This window comes from Lynx rufus, unplaced genomic scaffold, assembly GCF_022079265.1.
Source record: "Lynx rufus isolate CCGP_SWC_20201006 ecotype Redwood Valley unplaced genomic scaffold, mLynRuf1.p SCAF_13, whole genome shotgun sequence".
Classification (NCBI taxonomy): Eukaryota; Metazoa; Chordata; class Mammalia; order Carnivora; family Felidae; genus Lynx; species Lynx rufus.
In genome coordinates this window covers 45,934,382-45,952,226 of record NW_025814827.1, presented here as the reverse complement: position 1 = coordinate 45,952,226, position 17,845 = coordinate 45,934,382, and the positions used below count along the sequence as shown (strand labels likewise).

The window sequence follows — 17,845 nt, the reverse complement described above, 5'->3', positions numbered from 1 at the left end:
CTCTATAAAGTATACCTGGAGGTAATGAAATAGAATATAAAGGGAGTGTCCTTTTGTAAAACTTCCAACAATTATGACAGTTTGAATATAGCTGTCTTGAAATCCCTGGTAAATTAATGAATCTAGGCATTAAGCATCTAGGTCTGGATGCTTCAATGATTAAATTAAGGGAAAAGAAAGGAATGGAGGGGGAACTTCTAGATTGAGACTTAAAAGGCATATGAAATTCTTAAAAATGGGCAAAGCTGAACCATAATGTCTACAGATCCACACTTGGGTGATAAAACTACAAAAATAAACTTAAAGGACATAATTATCATGCATCACAATATCCATCTATGCCAGGAAGGAGGGGCTATGATGAAGGTGAAGAATGTAGGGAGGGGGTGGCTGGGCTTTGGATGTCTGCAAAGTTCTGTTTTTTTCTCTGGATGATGGTTTACAAGTGTTCACTTTCTGTTAGTTTATTAAGCTATACCTTTGTTTTTCATGGTTTTCTGTATCTGTGTTTTACCGTAAAATAAAAAGATGAGGGATGCCTGGCTGGCTCAGTCATAAGAGCATGCGACTCGATCTTGGGGTTGTGAATTCAAGCGCCATGGTGGCTGTAGACATTACTTAAATAAATAAAAAACTTAAAGTAAAATAAAAAGATTAACTAAAATGTGTTAGGGACACCTTAGTGGCTCAGTCGGTTAAGCGTCGAACTCTTGATTTTGGCTCAGGTCATAACCTCACAGTTCAGTGAGATGGAGCCCTGGCATTGGTCTCTGTGCTTAATGTTGAGCTGGCTTGGGATTCTCTCTCCCTTTTCTTCTCTGCCCGTCTCTCCCTCTCTCAAAATAAACAAACTTAAAAAAAAATTAATAGACTGTGTCTCCCTCTCTCTCTGCCCCTTCCCCGTTCATGCTCTGTCTCTCTCTGTCCCAAAAATAAATAAACGTTGAAAAAAAAAAAAATTAAAAAAAAAAAAAAAAAAGGGGCGCCTGGGTGGCGCAGTCGGTTAAGCGTCCGACTTCAGCCAGGTCACGATCTCGCGGTCCGTGGGTTCGAGCCCCGCGTCAGGCTCTGGGCTGATGGCTCAGAGCCTGGAGCCTGTTTCCGATTCTGTGTCTCCCTCTCTCTCTGCCCCTTCCCCGTTCATGCTCTGTCTCTCTCTGTCCCAAAAATAAATAAACGTTGAAAAAAAAAAATTAAAAAAAAAAAAAATTAATAGTGTGTTAACTACATTTTATCATTTCTCTGCAGGGCATGTAGCCTAATTTTATTCTAATTGTCAAAATAATTTTTAAGGCTAATACCTTTAAATCGCTGGGCATTTAGATACCTGGAGGGCTCTGGAACCCCAGTTCCCTGCCTCTTTCCTGGAGGGAATTATTTCCAAACCAATTTTCTTTCTCTTCTAAATTTTATTTACATTGCTCACTCTCTTCTTAAACTGTAGCGTCAGCAATATATGACATAGGCTTACAGGACACACTCTAATCAATATAGAGTGGAAAGGTGAGAGCAGCTAACATACAGTCAGTGGTTACTCCATGCCAGGAACAGTTCTGAGTGCTGGCTCCACTGACCTTTAATCCTTCTAACAACACCGAGGTGCAGGCACATCCTGGTTTTACAGATGAAGAAACCCAGAGGCACCTGACTCTACCGTGTGCCTAACATCTCTGTTGTGCCGCCTCTGATCATTTTCTCAGGTATTGCATGCCATTCATGAAGCTGAAGATTTGGCTGTATATTTTTAAGTATAATAGACTCCATTACTAACTATACATTAACATGTGATCCACTCTGACCTTAGCTTCTTCTCTGCTTACACATGATAGCTGGTTATTGGCTGTTCTCTATGAAACACTTGGTGTTTCCTCCTCCAGTTTTTTCTTTTGCAGCAATTCCCAGAAACTCCATTTTATTTTTTGGAGTTTATTCTCATTTTCTGGGTGTGGACTTCCATCCTACCAGTCTGTTTATACATGCCCTCAGCCTGATTCAGATCAGAGGTGAAGTTATCCCTCAGCCAGTGCTCCTGATTTATGGAGGATCATCGCTCCCTTTGTGGTCTTCCTATAAAGCTGATTTCTGAGGATTTAGGCCAAGGCCTTGCTACTTAAACTATGGTCCCTGGACCAGCAGCATCAACATCAATTAGGAGCTTGTAAGAAAAATAATCTCCTGGCCACTCCAGACCTGCTGAATGAGCATTTTATCAAGATCCCCAGGTGATTCATATGCACTTTTAAGTCTGAGAAGCATGGAATAGGGGACATCTAAAATCCTTATAGTTCTCCAGTCTATGCTGCTATGAGAGATGTCTATGCGGTTATTGTTTATCCTTGGTTCTCCTGTTTGCTGTGTGGGCTTGGGCAATTACTTGACCTCTGTATGCCTTTGTTTCTTCATCTGTAATGTGGTACTTGCTTCAAAGGGTTGTTTTATAACGTGCTCAGAACAGTACCTGGCGCACAGAAGGTACTATAAGTGTTAGCTCTCTTAATATTGAATGAGCTTTCATGAATGCTTTGGAGTCCCAGTGTCAGGTCAAGCAGGAAGAAGAACAGGTTTGACGACTGACAATGGAACTGCTTCACTGGGGATGGGACTATAGAGGCTTCTGGTCTCCAAGTGGGAGGTCAGAAATTTAAGGCCTGGAGGCTATACGGAGTAGCTGGTAGAGGTCCCTGTCTTTTTAAGAACTGGGACACACAGCAGATGTGCCTTCTCCCAGAAATTCCCACTTATATGGCCCAGTGGTAGCGCTGCCTGTGAGAGAGGTCCTGGATATCACCGGGCTGCGCCAGGCCAGGCTGCACCAGGGTGCTGGCTGCTTGGAGAGCTGCAAGAAGTCTGAAATTGGTGTTAGAGAGAAGCCTGTGAAGACAGGCAGGAATGAAACAGCACAAAAGTTGTGTAAAATAAATGAGCATCTCTTATTATCAGCATGTTGGAAAAGGCCTGTGGCCTGGTCTCATGGCACCCAGATGTTAGTTCTATCCAATTGCTCATACTTTCTGCAAGCCTGGTGGCTCTCCTATCCCTAGATGGCGGCTGGGACAGATGGGGGGGGGGTGCTGTGTTCTCCTGCTAGCCTGGAGCCTCAGGTCACATTCTGTGCACACGTCCCTCCAGGGCCTCCAGTTCAGCCAACACCTCCTTGGGCAGATCCTGATTGACTTGCTCTGTCAGGTAGCTCCGAATGTCACGCACCTCCTGTTCCCAGAAGTCTTTGGGGAGTGAGAATAGCTGTGTGGTATCTATGGCTCCCAGACCACTGAGATCCAAGGCACCTTCCTTTGGCACCAGCCCGATGGGCGTCTCTCGGGCACTGTCCTCCCCCTCTAGCCGCCGGCAGATCCAGTCTAGCACCCGAGCATTCTCTCCAAAGCCTGGCCACAGGAAGTGGCCCGCCTCATCCCGCCGGAACCAGTTGACGTGGAAGATGCGGGGTAGCCGGGCCCCCTTGCGCTCCTCCATGCTCAGCCAGTGTTCTAGGTAGCGTCCAAAGTTGTAGCCAAAAAAGGGCCGCATGGCAAATGGGTCGTGCATGATGACCTTCCCTGGGGAGGGGAGCAGGATGGGTAAGGAATCTTCCTCCTAACTGGAGAAGAGAAGGGCACCCTGCATCCAGCTGGAGGAAGTTGGGAAATGTTGGTGGCTCCAGAAGATCCTCAAGAGTAGGGTGAAGAGAAGGGATTGGGAAAAGAGACCCGTGGAAAGGGCAGGCAGGAGGAAGGGAGGAAGGTCTGGCTCAGAAAGGGAGAGAAGCAGCCATGTGGGTGTATAGGGATGGCACTCACCTTTGTGTTCAGCCGCAGCAGTGGACTCAGAGCGCATAGCACTGCCCACAAATACCCCATGGCGCCAGTTGAAGGCCTCATATACCAAGGGTACTCCTAGAACACCAGTGAACAGGGTCACAGGCAGCTTTTGTCTGTGGGCCCTCACCCCCTCCCTCCTGGTGATCTTGATTCCTGGTCTCTCTCTCCTAGTATCTCTGCTTTCCCATTTTCAAACCCAATGCCTCCCCATATTTTGCATTCTCCAGGGGATAGTTCTAGAGACAGACAGCTACAGTTGGCAATCTAGGCTGAGCTTTAAGTATAAGAGGGAGGTAGGCCCTGAGATGGAGACAGACCTTTTACCAAGAAGGCATGGAGCCCACACAATGCTTACCTTTGGGTCTGCGGCCTCCAAAGATGATGGCATCAATGGGGACACCCTCGGGGGCCTCCCAGGCTGGGTCCATGATGGGGCACTGGCGAGCCGGGGCACAAAAGCGAGAGTTGGGATGTGCACAGGGCTCCTTGTCTCCTGGCAGGGGAAATACAAATACTTTCAGTTCCAAGGGCTTTTCCACCCCCAACACACACATATATTTGCATGCACTCTTGCAAAATTTCTGTTTGCATCATCAACTCCCTGCAACCTTGTGTGGTAAGGAGCAGGGAGAAGGGAGCCAGGACATCTTTCCCAAAAGATCAGGTTATTTATCCATAATGGTGCTACCAGCTGTGCTATGTGAGAAAGAATGGGCAAGGAATTGGGGTTTAGCAGGACACTACTGTCTATGCCAAGCTGTAGCTACTTGGCATTGGCCAGTGCTCAAGAGAATGGACTTAGATCTTGGCATAAGGTTTTCGCAGAAATTTTATCCCAGAAATGATTTATATATGGGATTAAAAAAATTTTTTTTAATGTTTATTTATTATTGAGAGACAGAGACACAGAGCGTGAGCAGGGGAGGGGCAGAGAGAGGGGGAGACACAGACTCTGAAGCAGGCTCCAGACTCTGAGCTGTCAGCACAGAGTCTGATGCGAAGTTCAAACCCATGAACTGTGAGATCATGACCTGAGCTGAAGTTGGTCACCCAACCAACTGAACCACCCAGGCGCCCCACTGTGGGATTATTATTTAAACAAACATTCAAACCTAAAGCAAAAACTGAGGCTGTCCATGAGTACTTCAGACAATTGACTTTCCATCAGCAAATAGAGGAAGATGGGGTCTTCTGAGCTTTCAAAATGTAAACAGCAATTGATTTTGAAGCTAGAAGAATTTTGGTGATTTCCCTGGGTCTCCTTAGACCCAGAGGGAACAATATGTCTTGAAGACCTCACATATAACCTGGGCAGGTGAAACCTGAGGAGCATAGGACATTTGGTCCCTAGGGAGAGAATGGGACCAAGTTAGTGGCATGTGTATAAAACACCACCATGGGGGTCCTAAATGGACACAGAAGCTTCTCTGCTGGAGGTTGCTGGTTAGACCTGGGAAGGGGGGCAAGGGAGTTCTACAGCCAGCCCATCTCTCCCGGCCGCGCCCCCCCCCCCCAACCTGCCCAGCTCCTGCTTCCACTTGCATATAAGAGCCTCTTGCACTTCCAGCAGCCCCCAATTTAGGACCCTGGCACAGGGTATTATTCTGGGAATAGCAGCTGGGCACAACATGCCCTAGTTATACCCGTGAATCTAGAGATGATGAAAGGGTTGGGGAACTAGCCTGCGGGTAAGTATGAAAGTTTCTTGGGTTTCTCAGTTGGGTGGGAAGGCCAAGGAGGGCTTAATGATGGTGGTGGAGAAAGCAAGGGGTGATTAGATAAGGAGGGAGAATGCTTGGTCAGTCTGGAAGACGTGAATGTAGGCTTCAGTGACCACAAGGCCACCCTCCCCAGCATGCCCTTCTTTGCTTCCATTCTTAGGTCTCTGGGCTAACTGCAGAAGGTCCAGAGTGCAGGGTTGGGGGAGGGGCAGGGCTGCTAGGCACCAGGGGCGATGACAGGGTTGAGAAACTAGCTGTTAGAAGAGGCTAAAGAGCTGGTCTGATTTCGCCTGGAAGGATTTGGGTGTGCGTGTTAGAGGGATAGAGAAGGGTGAGGGTAACAACGCTGACCTTTAGACAATAATTATTATACAAGGGATGGTGGGAGCCAAGTGGCAGGGGGAGGGGCAGGCTTCCTCCTCCCTAATGGGTCAAACTTTGTGGACTATGCTTTGAGCCCAAGTCCTTGTGTAAAAATTTTCAAAACAGTCCTTCCCTTTCCTTTTTAAAAAAATTCCAAGGGCACCTGGGTGGTTCAGTTAAGTGTCTGACTCTTGATTTCAGCTCAGGTCATGATCTCAGGGTTTGTGAGTTCGAGCCCTGCTTTGGGGTCTGTGCTTCAGTGCTTCCCCACTTGTTCTCTCTCTCTCTCTCTCAAATAAACTTAAAAAAAAAAAGCTCCAGCTTATTTTTACCAAAAATTTGCTATATATTCAGCACTATGCTGAACACTTTGCATACATTATTATTTCTTAAGGTTTATTTATTTAGTTTGAGGGGGAAAGGGGCAGAGAGAGAGGGAGGAGAGAGAATCCCAAGCAGGGGCTCAAACTCATGATCTGTGAGATCATGACCTGAGCCGAAATCAAGACACGGACGCTTAACCAATGGCACTCCTGCATGCGTTATTTAATTTAACTCTCCAACAGCCAAGATAGGTACTTTGGTAACTGCCTCCATTTAGCTGATGGGGCAATTGAAGTTCATGAGGGTAAGCAGCTTAGCCAGGTCCCAAAGCCAATACCTGGAGTTGGGACTTGACCTGAGATCTCACCTGGGGTTAGAAACCGGGAATATTTATAATTTCCTGTGACTCCCAGAGGTCCTGGAGGATAGCCACAGGTTGTGGAGAAGCCTTTTACGTCATCAAGGTGCTGAGCCCTAGGGGCTGTATCACAACTCCCCCATCATACATACCAGGTTTCCAGGGTTTTCCCAGCCAGGAGGTCACAGTGACACCAGGTGGAAGAGGCTGGTCAATGCCCTCCCAGTACACTCCACCATCACTGGTCTCAGCCACATTGGTGAAAAGAGTGTTACTCTGGATTGTGGCCATGGCATTGGGATTAGTGGTGGCAGAGGTGCCAGGGGCCACGCCGAAGAAGCCATTCTCAGGGTTGATGGCCCGGAGTCGACCTGTCAGGAGCAGAAGTGAAGGAAAGGAAGGATCAACCAGTAAGAGTTGAGAGGTGCGTCCATGGAAGGTCCTATTCTGTTCCCTCTTGCCCTGAGCTGGCCCCCAGATCTTATGGAGAAAGCCCTTCTGTCTCTAGGGTGGGTAGACTGCCAGGAGGTATAGGGCAGGGTCCACCATGAGCAGTGAAGGGGAGACTCCTATGCTCTGGTATGAGCCAGAACTGAGTATGATCCATGGGCCTCTCACCGTCACTGTCAAACCTCATCCAGGCGATGTCATCCCCCACACACTCCACTTTCCAGCCTGGCAGTGCTGGCCGCATCATGGCCAGGTTAGTCTTGCCGCAGGCGCTGGGGAAGGCGGCTGCCACGTAGCGCTTCTTCCCTGCGGGGTTGGTGATACCCAGGATCTGCGTGTCGAGGAGGGAGGGAACAAAGAGGAGGTCAGTTATGGTCTGCACAGAAAGGACAGCTAGGGGTTAACAGGGAGGACAAATAATTATTGCCTAAACAGGTGCACCACCTTGTCACAGGGCTGGTGTGGCAGCAAGTTGAAGCCCCCTCAATGTTCAGCAGCCTGGGGCCAAAGCTTTGGTCATTTGGGCAGAGTCCCTCCCAACCGGCCCCGCACCTGGCGGTGGGGAAGTGAGGCTGACCAGCCAGGCCCCACTCCTGCCCTGCTCCCTGCAGCTGCCTAGGTCCTCACCAGGCCCTCACCAGCATGTGCTCCGCCAGCCAGCCCTCATCCCGGGCCAGCCGAGAGGCGATGCGAAGGGCAAAGCACTTCTTGCCCAGCAAGGAGTTGCCGCCATAGCCGCTGCCGAAGGAGACGATCTCTCTCTGGTCAGGCACGTGGCCAATCAGGGTTTTCTCTGGGTTGCATGGCCAATGGCTCACCGGCTCCCCTGGGGACAATGGGGTTATGGGGTCATGGGGCCGGCTGTTGGTAGGGGCATGAGGAACTGGGGCATTAGGAGCTGGAGGGTATTGGGATTGGCAGGAGAGACACTGAGGAGCGGTGGTGGTGCCAATGAGTAGCTTAACACCCCCCCGCACCCCCGGTATCTATCAGCTCCTACGTCCCTGTTCTGGGACAGGACATGGATAAGTGACTTTTCTCAATCTTGTGCAAATTGCTCTGCCAACACAGCATTGCCCCAGCCCAGACTGCTGCTTTAGATTTTGGGAATGAGGTGTTTCACTAATTCAGATGGGTAGGATTGAGGGTTTTCTCTGAATGCAAGCAGGTCTCTGTGGTCTCCCCTAGGCAGGGTAGGCGCTCACCTTGCCCAGTCAGGGGCTGGCCCACAGAGTGCAGACACTTGACAAAGTTGCCATCTCCCAGGGCCTGAAGCACAGGCGTCCCCAGCCGGGTCATGATGCGCATGCTTGCCACCACGTAGGCCGAATCAGTGAGCTGCACTCCGATTCGGGACAGTGGGGAGCCCACGGGACCCATGCTGAATGGAAGCACATACATGGTTCGGCCTATGGAGGAAAAATACCACCAGGATGAAGGGTTCTAACCTGTTAATATCTTCAGTGCCCCTGCTTCTGTGTCCCTGCCCCGGTTACCCTGCATGCAGCCTGGAAACCTCTCATCCACAGCTTGCTGGAACTCAGCTGGGGACATCCAGTTGCCTAGCTGCCCACGGGCCCCACCAGCCGGGAGGGGCACTGTGTCCCGTTGAGAAGGAGTTACAATCACTGTCTTGCTCTCTACTCGTGCCACATCCTTGGGGTCTGTGCGGGCCAGCCAGCTGGGGGAGAAAGCATTATCAGGAAGACATGGCCAGATGATCTCCCTCATCCCCAGACCCAATCTTTCAAGTCCAACTTTGACTCTACGTCTTTTGTGGGTCTTATTTTTGCCCATCCATTTGCACCTCAGTTGCTTGCTCCAGATTTTGTCCCATCTAAGGGGTAGTTCCTTTGGCCCAGCCTTCTAAAGGCTTCTGCCCTCGGCAAAAACTCTGAACTTGGAAGAGGGGGGGAAAAAAAAGCAAAGGTTTTTATTTGTATTAGCTTCTTTCCTTAACATAAAAAATATAGACCAATCTCACTAATTCCTGATTCTGTTTCCCCCAGAGCTCCCATTCTTGCTCATTCCATTGGGATGGTCTAGTTAAATTTGATGTTTGTCTTGGTAAACCCAACGTGGCCTCTGTCCAATAAGCTGTTCCCATCCCATGGGTCACGGGGCTCAGGGCTTACCAGTTGTTGTACTTGGGGAGCTTTCGGATAAGTCCCTGCTTTTCCAGCAGGGCCAGTGTGGCAGTGTTCTCAGCCTCGGTGCCATCACAGATGTGGATGCCCTCTGGTTGGCACAGGCGGGCACTGCGCTCCACAAAGTCTCGAACTCCAGCGGGCAGCTGGCCCAGATCTCCACCGAGTACTCGTAGGGTCTGGATGCTGCGCCATGATGACCAGCCCCAGGGGCTCAGCCCAGGCCGGCTAAGCCTACGACAAGAAATAGGTAATGGGCTGGGTGTTCTCATGGAAGATGGGCAAGTCAAGGGGACAGAAAGCTTGGGCTGCCATGGAGCATGCTAAAACAGGTCTTGGCGCAGGCACCTTGAAGAGCAGGTGAGAGTAGGTGTGTAGGATAGGTTCAGGCCACATGTACCTTGTGGCCTCCATGAGTCTCAGTGAGGGTGTTTTCTTGTCAGCAAGGGACGAATATTGCCAAAGGAGCATAAAAGGCACATGCCTGGTGGCATGGAGGGTATATGTCGGCATGCTGAGGTTATTGCTTGCAGTCTTAACCCATGCCCACGTTTAACTCTGTCTGGTCAAGGTTGGAAATGAGGAGGTGCCCTATGACCCAGTGTCGATAAACTGTGCCCTGGTGACAGCTTCATGGGTCTGGTAGTTAAAGCCCTCATCCCTGTTCTTTCCATTCTTAAGTATAGTTTTTATAAGTTAAAAAAGCAGCTGCTTTTACTTTTTTCTTCTGGTGTGTATAAGACTGTGAAAGCCTCAGTAAAGGACCCAGTCTTTGAGATGGTACAGTCCCAGGTTTCCAGATTAGGGCTCTTGCACAGAGAGTTGGTAACTGGGTATTGGGGTTCCAGGCATCAGAGCTAGGGCTGCCCACCTGGGCCAACAAGGGTTGCATAAGATATTGCTATTGGGTAGGTATCTTTGAGCTGGGTGGAAGGCTGACTGTTGGGGAATGTCAATGGCTGGGGTACATGCCCATTCCCATGAGGGCAGGGTCCCTGTTCTCTGTCCCTTCACACCCCTGGGAGAGGGAGAAGCAGGGTCTGCTCTGATTGGCCCGGACCCAGGGTGGAGTGACCCAGAGAGAGCAAAGGCCAAGAGAGGGAAGTTGCCCTTCTCTGATGCCAGGGCCTCGCCCACCAGAAACTGCTCCACACATCAGACTGCATGCCCCTGTTCCTCCCCTTAGAGGTCAAATGCCTAGAGAGTTTTGGGTGTTGGTGGTAGGTGGTAACATCAGACTGCAGAAAGCTCAGTTAAACTTAGGCTGTAAGCCTGGGGAAGGGAGACAGCTCAGACCATGGATATGGGAGTTGGAATCTGGCTAGAGTGGACCTGGGCTGGCAGGATTCAAACCCAGTGTGGCCTCAGGGGCAGAGGAATAGGACTCCTGGGACCTGGCATTAATTTGAAAGGCATACCCTCTCCCCGCAGGGGGCCTGGCTCAGGAAGTCTCTGGTGATCCTCTCTGACTCTCCACCAGTGGGACCCTCTCCTTTTCCTCTGCTCCAGAGGCCACCCACATGGGCTGGCCAAGAGGAACCAGCTGTGGGAGAGACTTGGGGGTTAGCTCAGACTTTGGGACACATACTGGGGAGAAGGGAGGCCACAGAGGAACGACAGGAAGCTGTGAAAAGGGAGCAGGGCCTAGGAGCTTCCGTCCCAGACAGAGGACGAAGCCAACCTATTAGAATTGAAGGCAACTTGTCCCCCTCCTCCACCTTGTTTCCCTCTTTCCCCTGGCCGCAGGTCCCTTGGCTGCGCCAGGCTTCCCTCCAGGTTCCAGTTCGCGGGAGGTCGGAAATGGAGGTTTACCTTCTGCCTTCTTTGGGGAGTTCTGAGCTCAATCCCCCAGGGGTTCATGCACCCTTGACCCCAGGACCCTACCGCGCTTCTAATCGCAACTGGGGCACAAGAGTTACATCTTAAAGAAAAGGAGGAGACGAGGAGACAGGGCTCTGTGGGGGCGAGCGAGGAGGGGAGGAAGTTGTGAGTGGCAGATCGAGACGGCGCGGTCAGAGATCAGCAAAGCAGGGACGGGGGAGGAGGGGACGGAAGCGGAGAGACTCGGAGCGGCGGCGGCCGCCCCAGATCTCCCGCGAGACACGGGCCGGAGAGGCTGGGGATGGAGACACACTGGCCCCGGGCCCGCCTCCTCCTCGGCTGAGAAAGCCGGCGGAGGCTGGCGGGCAGGAGAGCGCCATTGGCAGCCCCGAGGGGGCGAGCGCGGCGGAAGGTGCGGGTCGGCCCCGGGCGAGGGCTCACTCACCGCAGGCCGGGGCGGTACACAGCGGCCATGGCACCTGGGGCTGCGGGGTGGCCACGAGAACCGAGCGGAGCCGGGGAGATAAGGAAGGCGGGGAAAGAGGGTGCGCTGCTAAGCGAGCGGGAGCGAAGGCTGGGCGGGAGGCGCTTAAAAAGGAGGCGGGCGGGAGGGCGCAGGGGCGGAACCTCGCTGGGCCCGCGCGACCCTCTCTACGCCCTAGCCGTACAGCCGCTCCCCCAGGGCACCAGGCCCCGGCCGGACCAGACGCCTCCCCTCCCCCAGCATCCTAGCCCCCACACCCATCTCTCTCATTGGACAGCTGGGCCCCCTACTCGGCTCCCCGCCTCCGCGAGGCTCCGCCCCCCGCTCCGCCTCGCCCCCTGCACATGATGTAACTTTGAGGACTCTTGCTCCCGAGAGATAGCGACTGGGAGACAACGGGGTGGCAAACAAGCTAGGAACGAGGGGGGAGGTCAGGGCGAGGGCTCACGGAGGCTGGGAGTCCAGAAACCGAGGGTTGGGCATTGTCTTTTCTCTTCTCCTGGGGACTGGACACCGTAAGACCCATGTTTTTCTGTTTTCCAGGGTCCCAAAGCTAACGTTTTCTTGGTCCCCAACTCCTAAATACCTGTTTCTTCTCCCCCTGATGAGGGTTCCCTTCTGCCTTCCCATAAAATGATGGCATCTCTCTACCCCAGAGTCTCTTCTTTGGGCCTCTGCCCTGGCTATTCTCTCCACATTCCCCTGAAGAACTAGTCTGTCCCACCCAACCACCACCATAAAGTCCTCAGATAATTTGTCAAGTTATGTCTCCATCCAGACATCTCTCTTCAACTTGATACCATTGGGTACCGCCCCAAATGCCATAGTACCCGAGACTCAACATGCCTGTAGTAGGCACCTGCCCAGCATCCACTCCCCCTTTCTGGTAATATCACCCTGATGTTCCTTTACGGAACTACCTCCTCAGTCCATGGAGGAAATCATATAGGTCTCCTGTGGGTAGGCTCTCAGTTTGACCAATTTGTGTCTTCCTCACTTTGGCCACAGCAATTGGGAATGTTTAGGGATGGGCATGAGATCCCTCTCTGGAGCTTTTTCTGTAGACTTTCAAAATGAGCTCTTTCTGCTGGGTTTGCTGAGCTGGTGGGATAGAAGCATAGAGCTGCAGCGTATCAGCTCGGCACTGCAAAGCAGGAACCTGCCCTCAATGAAAGCCAGCCCAAAGGAAGCAGCAGAGGGATGGAGAGCTACAGATTCCTGATTTTGATTATACGACTCAACAAATTTCTTAATTTCTTCTCTCGTTCAAGCTAATTTTAAGTGGATTTCTGCCATTTGCAACAGAAACAATGCTGATTCTCAGGTTTCTCAAAGTTCTGTGCTAAAACATAGCGGGAAAAGGACAGCTGGCCTCAAGCCTTGGGCTTGCTATTGGCTCTCTATCTCTTCCACCCAGGCTCCATCCTGGACTCAACCTTATGTGTACATGTTTGGATTCTTTCCTCCAGTTCCTACATTCAAACTCCGTCCACACCTATTCCACTTCAGACAACTGCCTCTTTGGCAACCCTTTGGGCCTAAAGGTGTGCATGCTGGTCGCAGCATGGATCTACTGAAGGTCATCATCTCTTCCCTAATGCTGCACCTGCTCTCATGGTTCCCTATCTCAGTGAATAGCACCAGCATCTAGGCAGCTGCTCCAGAGGAACCTGAATCAGTCTAGGCTATTCCTTTCTTCTCTTCCATAGCCAATCAGATGCTAGGACCTTTGGGTTTGTACTTCACAATTAGCTCTCAAATCTGTGTCTATCCCCATGGCCACTGCCTTAGTTCAGGACTTACCTCTCACCTGGCTTCAAGTGATATCTTCCAAGCCACCTCTTGGGCTGCCACCATTCCAAATGCCACTCCTTCTCCCTCCCACCAAGCTACCCTCCAACTCTTCACAGAAGTTCACTTTGATGAGTTAAGAGAGAGAGGGGTAATTTTTATTGTGTGGACACTAGGCTGGGCTCTGTGCCAGCAGCTTTACCTGCATTATTTCATTCAGATTCACAACCATCCTATTTTACAGATGTGGACACTGAGGCTTAGAGAGGTTAAGTCATTTGCTCAAAGTTATATAGCTGGTCAGCAGGAGAAATGAAATCCGAATCCAAACCTTTCTGACTCTAATTACCAAGTTATTTCCCCCCTCCAATCCTATACTGTTCCCTTGATTTATCATTAAAAGAAAATGAGATCATATCACTCAGACTTAAAATCCCTCAAGGCTCCCTACCACATGGCAACTGATGTCCTTTATAATCTGACTCCTATTTATCCAAACTTTATCCCTGCCACCTTCTCTCCTATACACCAAATTGCAGTTTCCAGAGCACTTCTGTGAATCTTTTCTGCTCTTCAGACTTAAATTAAACATCACCTCCTTTGTGAAGTCCGTTTGATTCTTAGAATTAACATCTATCTCATCCGTGTTGGTTTTATACTGTGTACATATATATATATATATATATATATATATATATATATATAAATGTTTTTATTTATTTTTGAGAGACAGAGGACGAGTGGGGGAGGGGCAGAGAGAGAGGGAGACACAGAGTCTGAAGCAGGCTCCAGGCTCTGAGCTGTCAGCACAGAGCCCAATACGGGCTTGAACCCACGAACCATGAGATCATGACCTGAGCCAAAGTTGGATGCTCAATCGACTGAGCCTCTCAGGCGCCTCTACATACCTATATTTTTGAACTTATCACACTTTATTATAGTTGTTTTTGTATCTTTATAATCCTCACTTAAGTGTTAGCTCCTTGAAAGGAGGGCCCAAATTTTAGTCTTGTTGTTATTTTATCTTAATTTGGCCTTATTTGGTCAGCTAATAAGTGCTGTTTGAATGAAGAATAAACAAGTCTCATGTTTCTGAACACTTCTCCCCCATTGTGTCCTTTCTTAGCTTAAGGGGCTCCCATGAGGATTTCCTTGTAGTGTCGATTCCCTTTATTCATTTATTTGCTACACTTTTATTCAGTTCCCTGGCCCTCCTCCCAGCCTCCCAGGTCTACCAGCTGGCCCAGTGTTCGAAGCACACCACCAGGGGGCAGGGTGTGACCAGCCTTGACCTGGTCTGCATTTTCTTCCCAAGGCCCTCTGGGTCTGGCCCTTGGACACCTTCCCGAGCTCCTGTAGTGGATGCTATGGTGTGTTGCCTAGATCCCTGCTTCAGGATCCAGGTTTTCATTGTCCCAGCCTCGGAGTGGTGGCTGCTAATGGCTCACAGCTGAATACTTCCCTGAGACCTACCTGTGGCTGAAGGGAGTGGTGTCACCAATCACAATACCCCTTTCCTGGGGCAGTGTGTATCCAGTGACTGATTGACGCAAGGGTACAAAAGCCTGATCCCTTTTCCTCAACTTGGTCCATCTGAGCTCCAGAGCTCCTGTGGGATCGGCTGAAGTCTCTGTTCTAATGCAGTGTATTTCCACTTTTCCTCCTGCCCAGTCCTGCTTTTCTCACTCCTTTTGAAAATCCTCCTTGGTGAACCACCTGTATACAGGTTTCCATCTCAGAGTTTGTTTCCAGCTTAAGATATCCCCTAAACTCAACGTGGATACTGCATTAGCCCCCTAATCCCACTCTGATTCCATTTTGCCTTCTAGATCCAAAGTGATCTTTCCAAACAAAATCTGATCTCATCATGGCCCTGCCAAAAATTCTTTAGTAACTTCTCACTGTTCTTTGAATAAAGACCAAATCCTAACCTTGGACCATGAGGCTGTGCTGGATCTGGCCCCTGCTGACATTGCCACCGTCACCTACCACCATTCTTCCCACTTCCTTGGCTTCTTCTACTCTCTGGATATATTGGTCTTTTTGTCTGTTTGTTTTGTACTCATGTCTCCTTCCTGCCTGAGCCTTTACATATATTGTTCTTGCAGCTTGGAATCCCCACCTTCTCCATACCCCTGGACATGGTCACTTCTTACTCACCTGGCTGGTCTCAGTTTAATGTGTCTTCCTTAGGCAAGCTGTCCCCTCAATGCAGCCCCTCATTAGGTTAAGTCTTCATGAAATACAATTTCATAGTGCCTGCCCTTCTCCTTCATAGGACTCACCTCAGTTATAATAGTTTATTTTCACATAGGCTCCTGCCTAACATATGTGGGGCCTGGGGCAAGAGTACAAACAGAGGGTCACAAACCTTGTGTTTTAAATATTTAAAATGTAGAACTCATGCTAACAAACTATTAAATAAAATATGTTCTATTCTTATCCCTTGATAATATGTACACGATGGCCTGGAATTTGGTTCAAAATTGAATGCAGATTTGGATTTTATTTGGAGTCCTTGGGATTCTGCAGCAGAATGTGGTGGGTGGTATGGGGAGAGGATGCACTGGGCCACTGGCCTTTGGGCTCTCTTCTCTTCCCACCCCTGACACTGTCTTGTCCTGTGAGGGGCCTCACATGCATACCTGTGGACCTCCTTGTCTACACATCCCAATTCAGTCCATGACCTCCTATAAATAGTCACTCTTAGCCGGCTTTTGGGTCTAGGGATGTGTGTACTGTAGTGTGGTCCACTTCCGGAAGGGCCTACCTGGGGTAGAGGTCCATGTGGGCCTAGAAGTGGGCTTGGAGCCCTTTGGACAGGGAATTCCTGGGTATCTGGAGTGTGGTCTAGAATGGGGTTGGGTGTGGGCAGAGGAGGCCTGAACTGCTCACCCCATGGGGTGGGACACAGCCAGAGGAGAGCCAGAATGGAGTCTTCCAAAAGCACAGGGCTTAGGGCAGGGGCTACTCTTGCCTGGGCCTAAGGGCAATAAATTGATGCTTCTCTGTTTCATCAGTCTGTATGCTCCACGAAGGCAGGGCTGGTGTCAGTCTGATGTACCGAGGTATCGCTAAAGCCTAGCACAGTGCCTGGTGCTTAATAAACACTTGTCAAATGAACATACCAGGCAGGCCAGGAAGAGGTTTGAAGATTTGGATCCATTACCGAAGATCTGGACACCAAAGGCCAGAACTTCTAGGGCTTACAGGGAATTATGGGCTCTAAATATGGGACAAATATGGGAGTGCAGGACAGAGGAGATAGTGATGGCACCCTGAATTACTGACTCCGTCTCCTCCCTTCCCTCTCATTTTATATCCCCATTCTCCCGGCCCTTTATCTGCCTGGCCCTTCTCCCCCATTGTCCAACATCCCACAGCCCGCTGTGTTTCCTCTATGGCCTGACCATCTATCTGTCTGTTCCTCTGCATCTGTTTCTAATTCTTGGGCCCCAGTCTTACTTTCCTCTGTCCCTTCCTCCTACTGCCTTTGTTCTTCTGGTCCCTTGTTCCTACCACCTCTCTTTTTACCCCTACTCCCTTCTTGGTGCTCTCCAGAAGACCTCCTCTCTCTTTTAGTTTGTCATGGCCCTTTGCCCACCTCTTCCATGTGCCTACATCCCTCCGACTCCTTTCGTACAAATCTGTGCGGAGCCACCGACTTGTTCTGCCTTCCATCCCAGGTCTATACCTACTGCCCCCTCAGCTAAGCCTTCTTGCCTCCCTTTCTCTGTTCTGTCATTTCTGAAGTCCACCTGCCTTTATCTTTTTCACTCTCATTTCCCAGTCCCCAGATGTCCTCGAGCCAGTCAGTCTCAGTATGCATCTCCCAGGCCCTGGTTCCACCCCCACCAAGGGGGCCCATTAACTACCTCTTGGGTCCCCACTGGCTGCCTCGGCCTCTTGTCTCTGTGCCCTTGCCCATTTCCTCTGGCCTAGCCCTCACTTCCCGGACTCCTTTCCCTAGTCAGTGGCACCTGGTCTGAGCCCTGAGCGGCTCAGCTTGCCTGAGCTTGTTTAGTCTGACTCTTTTAGCCCGTTAGCAGCTTAGCCACCCCCTCCCCCAAACCTTTCCTTTGAGCCCTCCAGTAAACAAGAAGATCAGCACAGACCTGACAGCTGCTCGGGGGCAAGTGTCTGGACAGACCAGGCATGAGAAAGGGGCTGCACTCAACACTTCCTATTCTTTCTGCATCACAGGAAGTTCTGGGGTCTCTTTCCTGGCTATGTGCCTCAAAGCCACATTCCATGGACATGTACACGAGATTCCCTGGTCTCTATGATCCCCATTCCCATTAAGTGGCCTTGTTCCTAGGCTCTGTTCTTCTGCAAAAACAACTGGATCCAGGCAATCACACTGAGAAGCCTTACTACTTGAATAACGACCGTGGTCTCTTCTCCACGAAATGCAGAACACATGTGGGAAAAGAATGATGTCATCTGATCTAGATCTTCTTATATGTGCGTACAGAGCATGATGGGAGAGACCATGCACACACACAGGGAAGCTGAATTGACTGTAGGTATTCTGTAGACCAGTGGTTCTCAAACTTCAGTGTTCATCA

At 50.3% G+C, this 17,845-nt stretch overlaps 2 protein-coding genes across 3 annotated transcripts in view; one reads left to right on the top strand and one right to left on the bottom strand.

The window, feature by feature from the left end:
• The window catches only part of NRL (neural retina leucine zipper), a 29,987-nt gene that overhangs the window by 6,349 nt on the left and 5,793 nt on the right, over window positions 1-17,845 (top strand). The window lies entirely within an intron of this gene.
• PCK2 (phosphoenolpyruvate carboxykinase 2, mitochondrial) lies at window positions 2,912-11,652 on the bottom strand. Its single transcript, XM_047075481.1, has 10 exons — window positions 11,448-11,652; window positions 9,170-9,415; window positions 8,531-8,715; window positions 8,240-8,443; window positions 7,673-7,860; window positions 7,203-7,365; window positions 6,737-6,955; window positions 4,174-4,311; window positions 3,798-3,893; window positions 2,912-3,557 (listed from the first exon to the last, which is right to left on the bottom strand). The coding sequence occupies exons 1-10, from the start codon at window positions 11,474-11,476 to the stop codon at window positions 3,103-3,105; spliced, it is 1,923 nt and encodes a 640-aa protein (XP_046931437.1). The 5' UTR covers window positions 11,477-11,652; the 3' UTR covers window positions 2,912-3,102.